This window comes from Furipterus horrens, unplaced genomic scaffold, assembly GCF_987537825.1.
Source record: "Furipterus horrens unplaced genomic scaffold, mFurHor1.1.pri manual_scaffold_1, whole genome shotgun sequence".
Taxonomy (NCBI): Eukaryota; Metazoa; Chordata; class Mammalia; order Chiroptera; family Furipteridae; genus Furipterus; species Furipterus horrens.
The window spans coordinates 202,234,580-202,250,651 of NW_028327171.1; the positions used below are offsets into that span (position 1 = coordinate 202,234,580).

The following is a 16,072-nucleotide window of genomic DNA, read 5'->3' on the forward strand; positions in this document are numbered from 1 at the left end:
TAGGTAGTAATGCTGCTGACCCCTCTGGAAAGAAGTCAGCTTGCATAAAGGGAGGTAAGTGAAAGTACAGACAGCAGCTGTTAATATATCTGCTAGCTTTTAACAGAACCCTGGAAATGAAAATGAATACAAAAGGCCTTCACTTTGTCTTTGATTTTATTTGATAAGAGGACACTTGCTACATAAGCCACCTTGTCTTGCCTGGGGTGCGGCCCTAAAGAGAAATGATCTGCAGGTTTAATGTCTGTGGGTGTATTCCAGGTTGGAAGTGTCAATCCTGCTGAAAACTTCCGTGTTCTGGTGAGGCAGAAGAATGCCAGCTTTGAGGAAGGTGAGTGGTACTGCATTTAAGGGAAGGTATTTAATTAGGTGAATGGATTTAAAATCTTGATTAAAAAGATTTGTTTGTTTTAATGCCATTTATAGCAGTTTTCTTGTGGATCTTCGTGTTGTTCCTTATTAGTGAGCTCACTGAGACATTATGAGCACGTGAGGGTGAACTCAGCACAGGTCTGCCCAAACAAAGGACTAATTTCTGAAGAAAACCATGAGCCAGACCTTGGAGCTTTTAGTTCCACTTCAGTGAAGTTCCCTGGGTTACTGTGAGTGAGCTTGGAATAAAACATTTTTGTGTGATAGCTTCCTGTTTTCTGAGACACATAATTCTTATTCTAAGCCTAAGGGTTTAAGCCCTTCACAGACCAGAAAGATCTTGCTGCTGCCCCTTGATTTGATCCTTCTGAAATTGACTACATTCTCACATTTTTCTTACCAGATAGAACTTAGAATTTCATTTGGACTTGGGCTAATATTAGAACAGCTTCCAGGAATGGACAGAGGGTCTTCGACTGACATTCGTACACTTGATTGTGTTCAGATTCCTGCTCATTTACCCCTTAAAGAGTGGCAGCTGGCACATGTAATCCTGAGTTTTGTGTGTACAACAGTATTTGTTCTTGTTGCCCAGGGTCAGGCCTTCCGTGTGAGTATTTATGTTAATGTGTGCACAGAACTTTCTCTTGTAACTTTTTGGCATTTTAGGGGGAGAAATGACTCCTAAATGCCTAGACCACTACTCCATTTTAGTTTAATCATCTGTAGTGCCAGGTGTAGGTCTAGGTTACCTTACTACTTTGAGTTTGAGAATCCTAGCAAGATTCCTGGACATGCTGTGCTGTTGCTAAAGGTAGTCATAACCAGCTCAGCCTGAGAGAGGAAGAGTGTATCATTTACCAGGCCAGGCCTTGTTGGCAGCAAGACCAAAGGCCAAACTGAGAATTTCCAGAGGAAGACCAGCTCTGTCACCATGGTAATGTGCATTCTTTTAGGTGGATTATGTATGTTTTGTGTTTTGAGATTGGAGAAGATTTTGTGTTTTTGAAGAAAGATTATGGCCTTCTTAGCTTTTGATTATATGTTGTCAGTTACTTTGGCCCAAGTCAAGGGTCCTCCCTTTGGAAGTGATTGGTCTCCCTGGTTGGTGTAGGTATGGTCTCTTCAGGGTCTGAATCCAGCATCATCACCGTTATAAACATATCTGCTAGCGTCCACTGTGTTCAAGTCACTGTTCTAGCACTTCGTTATATTTTTTGTCTCAGTTACCTACCCCACATAGCAATCCCACAGAGTCACATGCCCAGGCAGAGAAAATGTTAGAGCTTTAACAGCTGGTGCCAGAATTTTCTGAAAATTCTTCAATTTTTCTAATTGGGAAAATACATTGGTAAGTGCTTGGGGTAGAAATAGAGTCTCCGTCTAGGCTTGGTTGTTGGTCAGTGCTGGGGTTCAGAGGAGAGGGAAGCTTCTAGCACCATAGAAGCAGGAAAACTGGAGCTTAGGAGAAGAAAGGGCAAGGAGAAAAAGGTATAAAAGGTAAGAGGGAGAGGAAGTGAATGAATCTAAGGGCACAGCGTTCTGTAATATGCCCCCAGCCCATGACTGCAAATATCAGTGTCAGCAATACCAGGATGCTTGGTTTGAGTGCTCTGGTGAAGAGGGAGAGTTTTGGGTCTTGAATGAAGTTCAGGCAGAGCAGAGAAAGCACCTCAGAGCACAGAAGGCCAGAGTCTGAAGGGATCGGGAGGTGGGAAATTCCTCAGTTTTCACATCTGAGGTAAACATGTTTCCCCTAGGCCTTGCAACTGGGCATCTGAAGTAGATGTGTGAAAGTAACAAGGGCAGTGACCCCTGGATGGCATGTAGGTTACAAATAGGTACTATTACCCCCCCTTTCCCGCTGGAAAAACTATAAAGCTGGAAGAGATGAACTACCCCCAAAGTCACACAGTGACTCCAATCCATTTCTCTTAAAATACTGGATTGTTCTGCGTAGCCTTATTGCTTCTCTGAATCCTAATGGCCTCTTTTCCTACATATTGTTTTGTTTACATATTATAAGGTCATGAATTTAAAACCTGGATCTATAGATAGGACTTTTGATGCATAGACTGTGCTTTTATGTTGAATGTGATTGACTCCTGGTGTGTTGCTAGCATTGTGATGGGGAATGTCCCTCTGTACTCTGTCTAGGACTTGGTCACTCAGAGCTCTCCAGTGACCTCACAAAGCAGACTTTTTGCAGAGCTATAGGAAAATGGGATTTCCTGCCTGTTAACTAGTTCTTTGTGGTTCTAAAGCCTTTCCTAGCTTTCTTAAAGCTTCAAAAATGTTGTTTTCTCATTACTTTTCCCACCTTTGTTCTTCTGCTGGGGCATGTCTTTACTAAGCCAAGACCCACTTCCACGGTAAGCCCAAAGTACTCCTCCAGTCTTTAAGGTGCCCACCTCATATTGATCATTATCCTTTCTGGAGTTATCTGTCTAGGGCAAGGGAGGGACAAGCTGTTCTCTTTTCTCCATTATATCTATTTTTAAAATTCATTTGCTGAAAGCATGATCAATAATAAATAGTAAGATTGTTTTACCCTCAGTTAGAACTTGGCCCTTTTACCTGTTGCTATAAAATAAAATGTGGGTGTAATTCTTTCTCTCTGGCCTAATAATAGCAAAGTCGTGCTGAGAGTATTGTGATCCTCTCCTCCTGACATCAGTAGTCTTCAGTAGGCAACTAGCTATACATTTTCTTATCTTCTGGTTTTGGTGTGAGGGATATATATATATACTTTTGTCCTAAGCTTATTGGCATAAAGGAGATAACACTGAAACCCAGGAACGTGTACTTTCTAGCTGCTGATGCTTCTGTAAGCTGTCTGTGATTCTCAAGTGCCCTTCTTTTTCTGGCCTCTCCTCCTTTCCCATGCATCCCGCCATTCTATCACTACAGTTTTACAATAGAAAAATTCTTGACCACAGATGTATATAGAATAATTGTGAAAGTGGAGTTGTTTCCCTCACCCAGCATTTATAAGCGCATCTGTTACCTGTAGTTGTAGGTTACTGGAAGAACCTGAGTCCGTAGAGTTCTCAGACTCCTCGGGGTTATCCACTTACTAGGAACACCTTCTCCACCAGCTGCTTAGCAGGGCTTCTTAGGAGATTTCAGGTTCTTTGTCTCTTCCCTGCTTTTACTTAAGGAGGGTGCTAAAGTGATCAAAAGATGGACAGCCAATTGGAAAAAGAATCGCCACATTACTTCAGTCCTCCAAATGATTGCTATGTGGTAAGAATGTGTCTGGAATTATAGGTTTCCACAGAGTATGAGATATTATGTAAAGTAGCTTAAATATACCTGGCACATCAGAAACAGGTCCTCTGAAGACCTCAAAAGCCAGAAAAGATGGATATTTGGAGACAAATGAAAGGATGGAATGTAACTTTTTATACTATGAGAGGATTCTTCCATAAACCTGTTTTGCCACTTAGATTGTAGGTTCTAAATTAATTAGGCATCTGAGTAGTGACAGGGTGGTGGAGTTCCATTCTACCAAATTGAATTCAGGAATATGATTGGTTTAAAAAAGCAAACCTGTCAAGAAAATATCCTAAGTAGAAATGGTATAGACTCCTATTTGGAGTCTGATATTTAATGTTAGATTTGCATAACAAGTGAGCAGTAAAGTGCACATATCTATTTGATTAGATTACTATTACTTTATTCTGTGGCTACTAAAGCACATCATTTTTTCTAATATCTTTTATCTCAGTGTTTAGATCACATCTCATCCTCAAGTCTTTTTGCCTTTGTTCTCCAACTTAATCTTATTTTTATTCATCAAACAACACTCTTTCAATTTTAAAGGGCATTTCTTAAAATTTACTTCTGAAGACCTTCCAACACTAGGTAGAATGTGGTATAATTAGTAATAAAATTATATCATTCAGTTCTGTTTTTTTGTATGGTATCTCATTTGCACAGAAGTTTCCTTACATATATCTATGATTTTTTGCCATTGAATCAAGCCCTAAATTGTGCTTTCTCAAGAGTTGGAATCTAAGAGAAATTTCCCTTGTGTTTTCCTTTTCTTAAAGGGCCCTGATTTATCTAATCTTGGGTATTAATTATGTAACTTATCATAGCTTTTCCACATAAAAATGAGATAGTAAAATACGGCCTTTATCTGTTGTTTTGCACAGAGATGGTATATTTTTTAAAAACTTCTGTCAGATACCTTGAACATCTTGAAGGATACAAATACAAATAGTAACTAAAATTTTAAACATCTTTACCTCTATAAAACTTTTAACAGTTTGACATACTTTCTTAGTCCTTTCCCAAAATAACAGTGATGCATCTAGCCATGAGAAAAAATATGCGGACATGATTACCAATTCTAGAGGTTTAGTCTGAGCTTTATATTTTTTATTAAACATCTTACTTGTTCGTCACTGGGTTCCTTGACTGACTTTTAAATTGTTAAACCCCAGAACTTGATGATCCAGGCTTATTTTATGTCTCATTTATCAATGATAAGTAGTCTCATTCAAAAACAAAAATTAGTGTATTTGAAATTATAAAGGGTACCTTATAAAAAGGGGGTGTTATTATTTGATGTGGTGATTATGTATCAGTGACCCTTCGTGTCTTGTCACATCTGATGTGTGGGTGGACTAAGTCCCGGAGTACCTAGTTAAGATGACTTTGCACAGGTTATTGCAAATGTGTGGGAAACACTGGATCAGATTCCAGAGAGCCAGCTCTTGGCCTCTTGTGGCTTCAGCTTCTTCATGGTTGCATCCTTTTCACTAGATGACACAACACTACCCTAAAGTTTACATTTTAATATAATAAAACTCATCGACCAAATAATTAAAATGAAATCACTGAAATGAAGACAAAAATAAAATTAAAAAAGACATGACATAGAAACCGAAGACCATTATACATAACCACTTTAAAGTGTTTTCAGTTCAGTTTTCAGCAGCTCTATCTAAAATGCCTCTCTCCATTCTTATTCAGCTTCCAAAATCCTGTGAAGTGCCTGTCAATCTGTGAATCAGAATATGTCTAATTACAGGGTATGAAAATGTAGCCTGGCTATCTGTTAAGAAAGAAAGCCAACTGGTAGTGTAAAAATAAAAGCCTATTTGCTGCTGTTATGTTCCCAGTGAACGCTGAGATTTCTCTTGAGAGCATAGAGGAAGTCTATATGTAATATATAACAGTGGTTTGTTTTCTCATCCCAGGTGGTAAAGTTGCTTGCCTTATTTTTTCTCTTTTTATGTTAAACATGGAAAGGATATTTTCCCCTCTGGCTGAATGTGGAACTCATGTGAATGCTTTCCCAGCGTCTGAACAACTGGAAAAGCACAGAATCTGTTCCAGCCCGCTTTGACATAGCGACCGGTCGGCTTGCCCCGCTGACCCATGCCAGTAGTGCAACAAGGCAGGTGCTCACAGCGGGCTCTGCTGGCAACGCAGACGTAATAATGGGTGCCTCAGAGGAAGCGCATGTTAACCAGCTTGCTGCTGGAGTTCACCCTTGCATTGAGTGCTAATGAGAGTGATTTGTGAGACAGAGGGCCCTTGAAGTACTTACTCCTGGCAATTTCTCTTGCTCCTGGTTCTTTCTCTCTGCCTCCTATAAATTCTACAGTTCTTCCGTACGTGGTAGATCACTGTCATCCAGGGCATGGCCCTGGTTCTCCTGGAATTGGGCTGTCTTCAAGATTGCTTCTTAAGCCCAGCTGGTTGGAAAAGGAAACTGATTTCAGATTGTGCTGATGTGCAAACTGCTTTAATCAGCAACTTAAAGTGGCTGCTGTGGCAAACAACAGAAGCTCTTGACCAATTAAGATGTTTCGGGATGGATGTTTGGCTTTTGTTAAAATAGTCACTAATCAGCTGAAACAGCTTGAAGTCCCACTTAAATACAATAAAAGTGTTTTGGTCCTTCCCTTTTATATTGCAAGCCCGAGGCAAAAAATATGCTGACATAGAAAGAAGTGGCAAGTATAATTTGATATGGTTAGGCCTGTCTGGTATTCGTGTCTACATAAAACTTTAAAAACTGGTACACTTGTTTCTTTGGCCAGAAAAGGGGAGTTTGGTTCAGATATAGCACACAGTTTCAGCACAGCTTGAGAATGGCATCAGCATAGATGTCTTTGAACACAGGACATAAGTTAGCTATTTACTTTTTATTTTATTGTATTACTTTTTTTATAGTTTCTTGTGGACAATTGGAGAGAAATCTTTAGTTAATAGTTATGATTAAAGAACCTTGTGTAGACTGAATTCCCCACCCCTCAAGTTTATACATGTTAAGACCCTAACTCCTAATGTGATTGTGTTTGGAGATGGAGTCTTTGGGAGGTCATTGGGTTTAGACGAAGTCATGAGAGTGTAGCCCTCATGATGGAATTAGTGTCCTTATGAAAAGAGATGCCAAGGTCAGTGCTCTCTCTTCCCTTCCTCTTCTCTGTTTTCTCTCTGCCATCTGAGAAGGCAGTAAGAAGGTGACAGTAAGCCAGGAAGAGAACTCTCACCAAAACCTGGTGATGCCAGGTGTTAATCAATTTATTGTTTTTCTATTACAATTGTCCCACTTTTTCCCCTATTGCTCCCCCTCCTCCCACCCACCCATTCTCCCACAGTCAATCCCCACCCTGTTGTCCATTTCCATGGGTCATTCATGCTGGTTCCTTGACTAGACTCTTTCCCTTCTTTACTCCCTTCTTCAATTTTCTAGTTAATGAACATGGAATATTTTTCCATTTATTTAGATCTTATTTACTTTCTCTCCATAGTGTTTTCTACTTTCTATTGTACAAGTCCTACACTTCTTTTGTTAAATTTTTGCCAACTCTTTTATTCTTTTTAATGCTGTTGTGAGTGGAATTTTTTTGAAGTTATTTTTGGGGTTATTTGTTTATAGTATATAGAAATACTGATTTTTGTATATTGATCTTATATCTTGCATCCTTATTAAACTTGTTTTTTTAGTTCTAGATGCTTTTACATTCTCCTTAGACTCTTCTACATATAGGATCATATTGTCTGAAAATAAAAGCAGTTTGCTTCTTTCTTTCTATCCTATTTGCCTTTATTTTGTTTTCCCGATTGTACTGGCAGGAATATCCAGTACAATGTTGAATAGAAGTAATGAGAATGCCTCACTCTTTAAATGAGCCTCATGTCTAAGAATCACAATGCAGCATGGAGGAGCAGTGTGTGTTCTGCTGAGTTTGGCTTAATCATTGGAACCAGGTGGCCGGCCATCGTCTCATCCACTTTGGGGTTCTAAATTCTTTCACCTGCTCTTCTTAGTATAAAGGATAAAATTGTAACCACCTCCAGAGCCCTCTTTGAGTGGAAGTGAGGGACAAACCATCACTTAAAGATTCCAGCATCACTGAAATGCCATTTGGTTTCACCGAATGGGCTGAGGAGTCACCCTAAATTTAGAGTCTGTATGCTGTTATGATATGTCACCCAGCAGCCAAGCAGCTGTCTACCAGGAATTAACTGAAAGTGACTATTTCTGTGATTATTTGTGTTTACATCTTTTGGCTGAAGGCACTCACATCCCCCTTTGGGTTTATCACTTTCAATATTTCTTGGCTGTGTCAGCTGATTTCTGACACATTGGCAGCCTTAGTTTAAGAGATGAATGGGTTCATGAATGCTGAGTAATGATGTTGAGAAATTCTGAGTGAGTCCTGGTTTTGTGAAAATGCTGACTCATGATTTTGTGAAACTGCTGAGTCATGGCGATGAGTTGCCTAGTCATGGTGTTTTGCATTCCAAGTTACGCGGATGCGAATTCCAAGTCAGAGGGACATGAATGTCCAGTCGTTTGTGCAGACTTTCTCATCAGTTCCAACAGGCTTTTTTAATGGTAAACTTTTCATTTTTCTAATACATTCCTCTAAAACACATTTTATCTCCCAATGCAAAGTGGCCTTGTCCTCCCCATGCCTCTGAGCAGTATCTGTCCCTAGGACCATGACCTCTACATTAAGAAAAGTCTCCAGGTGTTTGAAATCACAACCAGGTTAAGAACAGCCGGACAAAGTCTCTCTGAGGTTCTGTGGATGTGACAGCGCCCTGACTCCTAAGTCATTCACGTTTACACCAGTCTAGCCCAAATGGGGAAACAAGTGCCATACAGAACTTATACGTCCAGATGCAGCCACTACACATGAAAACACGATGAAACAGCCCATTTCTCTGCATCACAGCCCTGGGAGAACTTGAAGGTGAATCTCACTGCTTATTCCACGAACAGTCGTTGTCAAAGAAAATACACACAGCCTTGGTGACTCTCATGTTTCCTATTTGCATCTTCTTACCAGTTCCTGGCTCAAGCTTAGAAACCTGTTCTGGATTTAACATTTGTTGCAGTTACTCAAGGCAAATGCTGTGACTCATACCTTGCACTCTTAATACCAAAGTGACACTAAGCACAGCCATTAATTCCTTTAGAGAGGGACATCCTGTCCGAGCTTTGAAATATTTTCTTTACTCCTAAGGTTAGGTTATTTAGGGCATTCTTATAGGGTAAGAATTGTTAATACCTAGGCTATGGATCACTAAGGGGTTTTGTCCTATAGGAACCTAGACTTATTAGACAGGCTTTGTCATGAGAACGGGGCTTCCGTTATTTTGAGGTAAGAATACTCTGCTGAAGGACTTTGTGCCTGGGCCCCTCTCGGTTCCAGATGCTCTCTTCTTACTCAGTTTTAACATTCCTCTGAGATAAATGTAGATCCTTGAAGCCATGGGTCTTCTAAGAGATCTACAACGGGGGGCAACATCACTCTGCCCTAAGGGATAAACATCCATTCTTCTCCTGCTAAGTATGGCGAACTTTGTAAAAGCTTTACTCTTAGATGTTTTGCTAATGGAGACCTTACTGTTTGTTATCTGATAATCTAGTTTTCTTTATGGAACTTAGCATACTTGTAGAAATTTAAATAACTATCATTAGTTTGTTTTTTCCCTTAAGCTGTAAGCTTTACCAGGGCCGAAGTTCTGTTTTGTTCATCACTATATTCCAGCACTTCGCATATAGGTACTCAAATACTTGTTGGCATACTAACTCACATTATTTCACATCTCTAGGATGTGTCTCTCATGAAATTTGGAGAGTCATGGGCCTGCTTAGGCCTCCTCGTAGCATGGTAGCCAGGTTCCAGTAGTGAGCATCTTAAGAAAGCAAGGCAGAAGTACATGGCACTTTTTGACCTAGACTGGGAAATCATGTACTGTTACTTCTATCATACTAGGCATGGTTTTTTGTGGGAAGCTTTTTAATACTAATTCAGTTACTTTACTTATTAGAGATTTAGTCAAACTTTCTATTTCTGCTTGACTCAGTTGTAGTAATTTGTGTCTTTATGAGATTTGTCAGTTTCATTTGTCTAATTTGTTTCCATAATATTCATATTTTTCCCTTTTAGGTTCTGTGAGCTGATAGTGATGTGCTCTCTTTTATTTCTGATTTTGATCATTTGTATCTTAGCTTTTCAATTGGCCAAAGTGAAGGTTTATGATGTTAATAAGCAAAATTTAACTGACTAAATTTGAAGATCTAATTGGCTTTATTAACCAACTCATGAATCAGGCAGCATCTCATCTAGCAAGCAGATAAATACTCTAGGGGGTTATACAAGATAGAAGGCTTTTATAGAAAGGAGTGTGGGACAAGGAAGTCATTGGCAAGAGGGAAAAAAGTCCATTGGAGGAAGGTAAGCATTCAGGTGACAATGGTTTTTCATATGTTGAGCTATAGTGTTTCATTGGCTGGGCTTTTGCTGGGCCAAAGGAAGTTCTTTTCTCCTGCCGGAGTAGTAGAGTAGCATATAGTCTTCCCTCATCACGGGTATTACGTTCTAGAAGCACCCCCCCCACCCTCACCCCACGATAGGTGAAAATCCGTGAAATAGGAACCTTACTTTTATTTTAGTATTTATATATATTTTAAGGCTTTATAAACCCTTCCCACACACTAATAAACCATTTCCAGTCCCTTATTAACCTTTCCCACTCCCTTATTATCCTTTTCCACACTTTTATAAACACTACTTATGTTCTTAAACATATTCTACACTCTTAAACCTATGTAACTTTAACAACATATGTATACAGTACCACAAAATTCTGTGATACAGCGAAAAACCCGCGATAAATAATTAAATATAATATTTTTAAAAATCCCGCGATACAGTGAGGCTGCAATAAGTGAACCTCGATATAGAGAGGGACTACTGTACTTCCTGTTTGGGAATACAAGGCAGTCTCTTCCTGTTGAAGTCTGTAATTGACGGGGAATGGGAGGCTATGAGAGCTCCCTCTACAGGCCTTCCTGACTCTGATTTTAGTTGAGATTTCCTTTATTAATTTTCACAATGAATTTCATCTTTTATAGACGATCCTAACTAACTTTTAGTTTTATTGATTTTTCTCCATTATCATTCTTTTTCTATTTTATTGCTTTCTAATCTGGTCTTTATTATTCCCATCCTTCTGCTTGCTTTAGATTTAATTTGGGCTCCTTCTAATTTCTTAAGATAGAAACTTAGATTATTGATTTGAAACCTCATTTCTTTTCTAATATAGTCGTTTAAAGCTACACATTTCCCTCTAGCCAGTTCTTTAGCTGCACATCATAAATTGTGACATTGTGGTACATTGTATTTTCATTTTCATTGAATTCAAATACTTTCTGATTTCTTTTGTGGTTACTTTTTTGACACTTGGATTATTTAGAAGCGTGTTGTTTAATATCCAAATATGGAAGATTTCCAAATTTCTTTCTGTTATTGATTTAAATTTAACTCTGTTGTTATTGGAAAACATTTTGAATGGCTTTAGCCCTTCTAAATTTATTGAGACTTATTTTATGGCTTAGCATATAGTCTTTTTTTGTTTTTTAATCATTTTTTCAATTATTTATTTATTTATTTATTTATTTTTAGAAAGAAGGGAAAGGAGAAAGAGAGGGAGAGAAACATCACTGTGTGGTTGCCTCTCACATGCCCCCAACTGGGGACCTGACGTGCAACCTAGTCATGTGGCCTGACTGGGAATTGAACCAGCGATACTTGGTTCGCAAGCCGACACTCAATCCACTGAGCCACAGCAGCCAGGGCCAGCATATAGTCTTTTCTGACAAGTGTTCCATATGCCCTTTAAAAGAATGTGTATTCTGCTATTGTTCAGTCGAAGGTTCTATAAATGTCAGGCCAGTTGGGATGATAGTTTTTCAAATCTATATCTGTGTTGATTTTCTGACTAGTTGTTCTCCATGATGTGTTGTTTTGTTTTTTAAATATTTTATTTGTTTATTTTTAGAGAGAGGGAAGGGAGGGAGAAAGAGAGGGAAAGATAGATCAGTGTGTGGTTGCCTCTTGTGTGCCTACTACTGGGGACCTGGCCTGCAACTCAGGCATGTGACCTGACTGGGAATGGAACCGGCAACCGTTTGGTTCGCAGGCTGGTGCTCAGTCCTCTGAGCCACAGCAGCCAGAGCTCCATGATGTTTTGAGTATTGAAAATTATTCATCTTGAGATTCTTTGGGCTAGTGAGACCTTTACAATTTTTGCCTTACCTAGCGAAACAAAAATCTAGAGACTCAGGTGAATTTTTACAGAGTAGCAATAAAGAAAACATTGTCAGTTCAGGTAATAAAGTGTACTTTAAATAAAGGTTGTCAGGTATGGGAATACAAAAAAAACAGATACATGTATTACAAAATTATGTTTGTGTTTCAGAATCATCTGCTTCATGGGATACATTCATAAATGACAAGCTTACTCAGTACAGGAAAAATTGTGTAGCTTTCAAGAACTTATTAGAGCACAAAGATGGTTACTTGTCAATAATGAAAGCCAATTTACATTGTAGTGACAATAGGTATTTTATCTTATTTTATTGTTGACAATATATGTTTTTGTATATCAAGCCTTAGGTCAGTGTTTATAAATATGGAAAACTTATAAATTCATGATCCCGTCCTTTCATTTGTTTCTTTTTTGGTGCCGTTTCTCAAGGTTTATTTTGATTGATTCATTATTTATCTAATACACTGAGATTATATATGGAATAATTAAGGTTGGATTATCACATAACTGTTCCCTTTCCTGATTACTTCTTAGATGGACTCTAATGCAGCCAACAGACTCATATATTGGAATTTTAAATGTATTTAATTATAGGAAGGGTTGAATCTGCAAACCAAAAATAAAATTTGCCTACAGCAAATCTGGTTCAAATTGGTAGACTTTCATGAGAACAGGGGGTGAAATTAAATAATTTCTAAGGTCCTTTTTAATACCACCTTTTCAGTATATGAATAATAAATAGAAAAAAGTAAATGGTTCAGAAAGAATAAAACAGAAAGAGAAGTAAAAAAATCAATGAACTAGAAGTATTTTGAGCTTCACCATTAGTAAATACCAACCCATGAAAAATGTCTTTCCATTTAGGACTCACTAGAAATAGAACAACCATTATCGTCTACCTATATGATAGCTTCCTATATGACTCAAGATGATTTAATTGCTCCTGGGCTTTTCCTCACTAAAAAATAAATACATGCTCATTGGAAAAAACCAAATAGTTATATAGCTGTACATAAAGTTAAAAAGGAATGTCTCCTTCATTGTCCTCTCTTCCAGACCCTCCTGACACCTGCATTCTTTACCTTGCCTTCTTACTGTTTCTTCACAGGAATAACCATGCTGATCCCTGTTGATGCTCTATATTTTAGTCAAGATGGTTAATTGTTTTGGGGTATGGAAAATTGGAGTTATAGCCATAGGTAGTACATTTTGCAAAACCCCCCCCCCATTTCCAGTGGGATTAAGCAGTTTATCTAAGAGGAGAAAAAGAAGCTTATAATAAAATGGTATAGGACTAAGTCATACTTGGTAAGCAACAACCAAGTGCCTGCATATGTACAGTCATGACAGGGTTGGAAATGAGCTCATTCACACATACCTGCACACAGCTCTTACACAGCCTGTTACTTTTTGTCTGTGTATTTCTATTTCTCAGAACTTTATTTTAACCGTTTTTATCTGTAAAATTAAGGTGAAGGGTGGTGATAAAAAAAATTCTAGACTGGCCATTTCCCTTAGTGATAACCTATACTGAATAGGCAGTGTATGGGTTTTAATTGAAGGAACACAAAAAGACATCTTCATTCTGTAGGCTTTTAGAGGAATAAATCAGTGAAGCCTAGATCCATTCAGCAAATGGGTAGCATCTTACTTGGTGGTAGCCATTGTGCTAAGACAAAGGCAGTAAACAATAACATATATATATAAATGGTGATAAGCACTTGTGTTAATTTCCTAGGGTTGCTGTAACAAAGTACCACTAACTGGCTAGCTTAAAACAACAGAAGTTTATTTTCTCACAGTTCTGGAAGCTAGAATTCCAAAATCAAGGTGTTAGAAGGGTTGGTTCCAAATGAGGAGTTAAGGGAGAATCTATTCCATGCCCGTCTCTTAGCTTTTGGTGACAGCTGGCAATCCTTGGTGGTCCTTGGCTTGTAAATGTATCACTCCAATCTCTACCTCCGTCTTTACATGGAGTTCTCTCTGTGTGTCTGTGTTCAAATTTACCTCCTATAAGGAAATTACAATCTCATCTTAATTTGATTACATCTGAGGTGGGCTGCCTCCAATACCCCGGCTCGATGGAGACTCCTTGTCCAGCAGAGGTTTCAGGATGACGGATGAAAGAGAACAAAATTACCCGGACACTGTCTTTTGTCTGGGAGGAGGAGAGGTGGCAAATAGTGGTAAGGAGCCCTGAACATCCCATCCTAGTCCCTTTTATTGAGGAGAGGATTCAGGAGATACAAAGTCAAGACTCATGAATCATTAATTAGCTTCAGACGCTTGGGTTACAGTTGACAGTTACTGATTACAGATATTAATGTAAAGAACACAGTGACCAGTCTGTTAAACATTCTGGCACCATACTAACATCAGGTGCAAGGCTTCATACATTTTTTCTATGCACTGTTTATAGTTAACTAAGAGATAAGAAAAGCAGAACAAGCTTTAAAGCATAATATGGATTCTTTAAATCTAATTCCCATGGGAATTTTCTGGGCGGCCTTCGAGTCATGCCTACCTCTGACCTTCCCAGTTTTCCAGTTGAGTCTTACAGGCCTAGGGGCCTGGCTTGTGGCTTGGGCTACAATTCTCGAAACCTCACAGAACAGTCCCCTACAATATCTCCAAGGATCCTGTGTTCAAATAAGGTCACATTCTGAGGTTCTGGAAAGGACATGAATTTGGGAGAACACTCTTCAACTCATGACAGCACTGTAGAAAAAAATAAAACAGGATGGTGGGATAGTGAATGCTTGGGTAAGGTAAGCTTGTGGTTTTATATAGAGGATCAAGGAAGATTCAGTTCTGGGGTGTCGTATGAACAGAATTGAGGAAAGTGGAGGAAAGAGCCTGGTGGATATCTCTGGGGAGAGCATGGCAGACAAAGGGAGCACCATGTTCCTCTGAAACGGGAGAGTGGCTTTGTCCAGAAAGGAGTTGTAAGGAGGCCAGTTTGGCTGGAGGAAAGTAGTAGAAGATGAGGTCAGAGAGGAAGCTGGGGCACATGTCAGGTAAGGCCTCCTAGACTTTTTGCTTTTACTCAGTGAAATGGGACACCACTGAAGAGTTCTAAGTAGAGAGTGGTCTGATTGATTTATGTTTTAAAAGGCGCTCTGGCTGCCGTGTGGAGAATGGACAAGGTTGAAGTAAGCAGGTAAGTTGGAAGGCTACTGTCATAACCCAAGTGAGAGAGGTGGTATTGGAAGTAGTGAGAAGAGGTCAGATTCTTGATATGTTTTGGAAGTAGAATTGGCAGGTTTTGCTAATGGTTTGAATGCAAGGTATGAGAGAAAGAAACAAGTCAGGGATGACTTGCAAGTTTTTTGGTCTAAGCAATTGGAAGGAATTGGTATTTACTCAGAAACAAAGGTCATCCTAAGTTGGTTATCCAGGCCTGGACTTAGGAAAAAAAGGTCTGGGAGAAGTCAACATAGAGATACTTTATAAAGGGATGAAATGGGATGAAATCCTTGAGTGGGAGAGGGTAATTTAGGTGCACAGATAGTTCATCCAAGACAGTAAGACTGAAGGCAGAGTATGAGTACAGAGGCAGATGGGTGACCAGTTTGAGGAACATTTGTGGAGGAGGTGGGCGTCACCTAAGCCATGCAAGGCTGGATAGGAGAGGGCTCAGAAAAGGATCCCAAGTGAGGCAATAGCCTAAATGATGGGGTGTCCTGGTGCTGTGGGTGCCGATAGGGCTTTCCCCAGAAATAAGGGATTTTTGTTGCTACTGTTGTTTCATCTCATCAGCTTACTGTTGATCATTTCTGACCACTTTGTACCTGTTTCTAATTCTCTTCTATTTTCTGATCATTTTTTGACCTGTCTCGTCCTTTTCCACGCTGACTACCACTATTCTAATTCAGGTTTTCATTACTTCACCATTTGACAGTTAATAGCATTCTCTACTAATTATCCTCAAGGTTGTTCTCATTCAGTTCATTCTGTATATTGGTATATATTTAGTTTCTTATAGCAGTACAGTTTGATTATGGCTCAGCCCTTCTTAATTATTCCCCACGTCTTCAAAATTAATGCCCCATTCCAGACATCCCACAATCTGGTCCCATCCTGCCATTCCAGACACATCTTCTGCAGG

General features: G+C 39.1%; 1 protein-coding gene across 1 annotated transcript in view; it reads left to right on the forward strand.

The window, feature by feature from the left end:
- Window positions 1–16,072, forward strand: part of XRCC5 (X-ray repair cross complementing 5) — a 98,813-nt gene that overhangs the window by 56,111 nt on the left and 26,630 nt on the right. Inside the window, exon 16 of the mRNA XM_090283489.1 lies at window positions 262–331. Within this exon, the coding sequence (XP_090139615.1) occupies window positions 262–331 (70 nt within the window). The remainder of the gene's footprint in view (window positions 1–261; window positions 332–16,072) is intronic.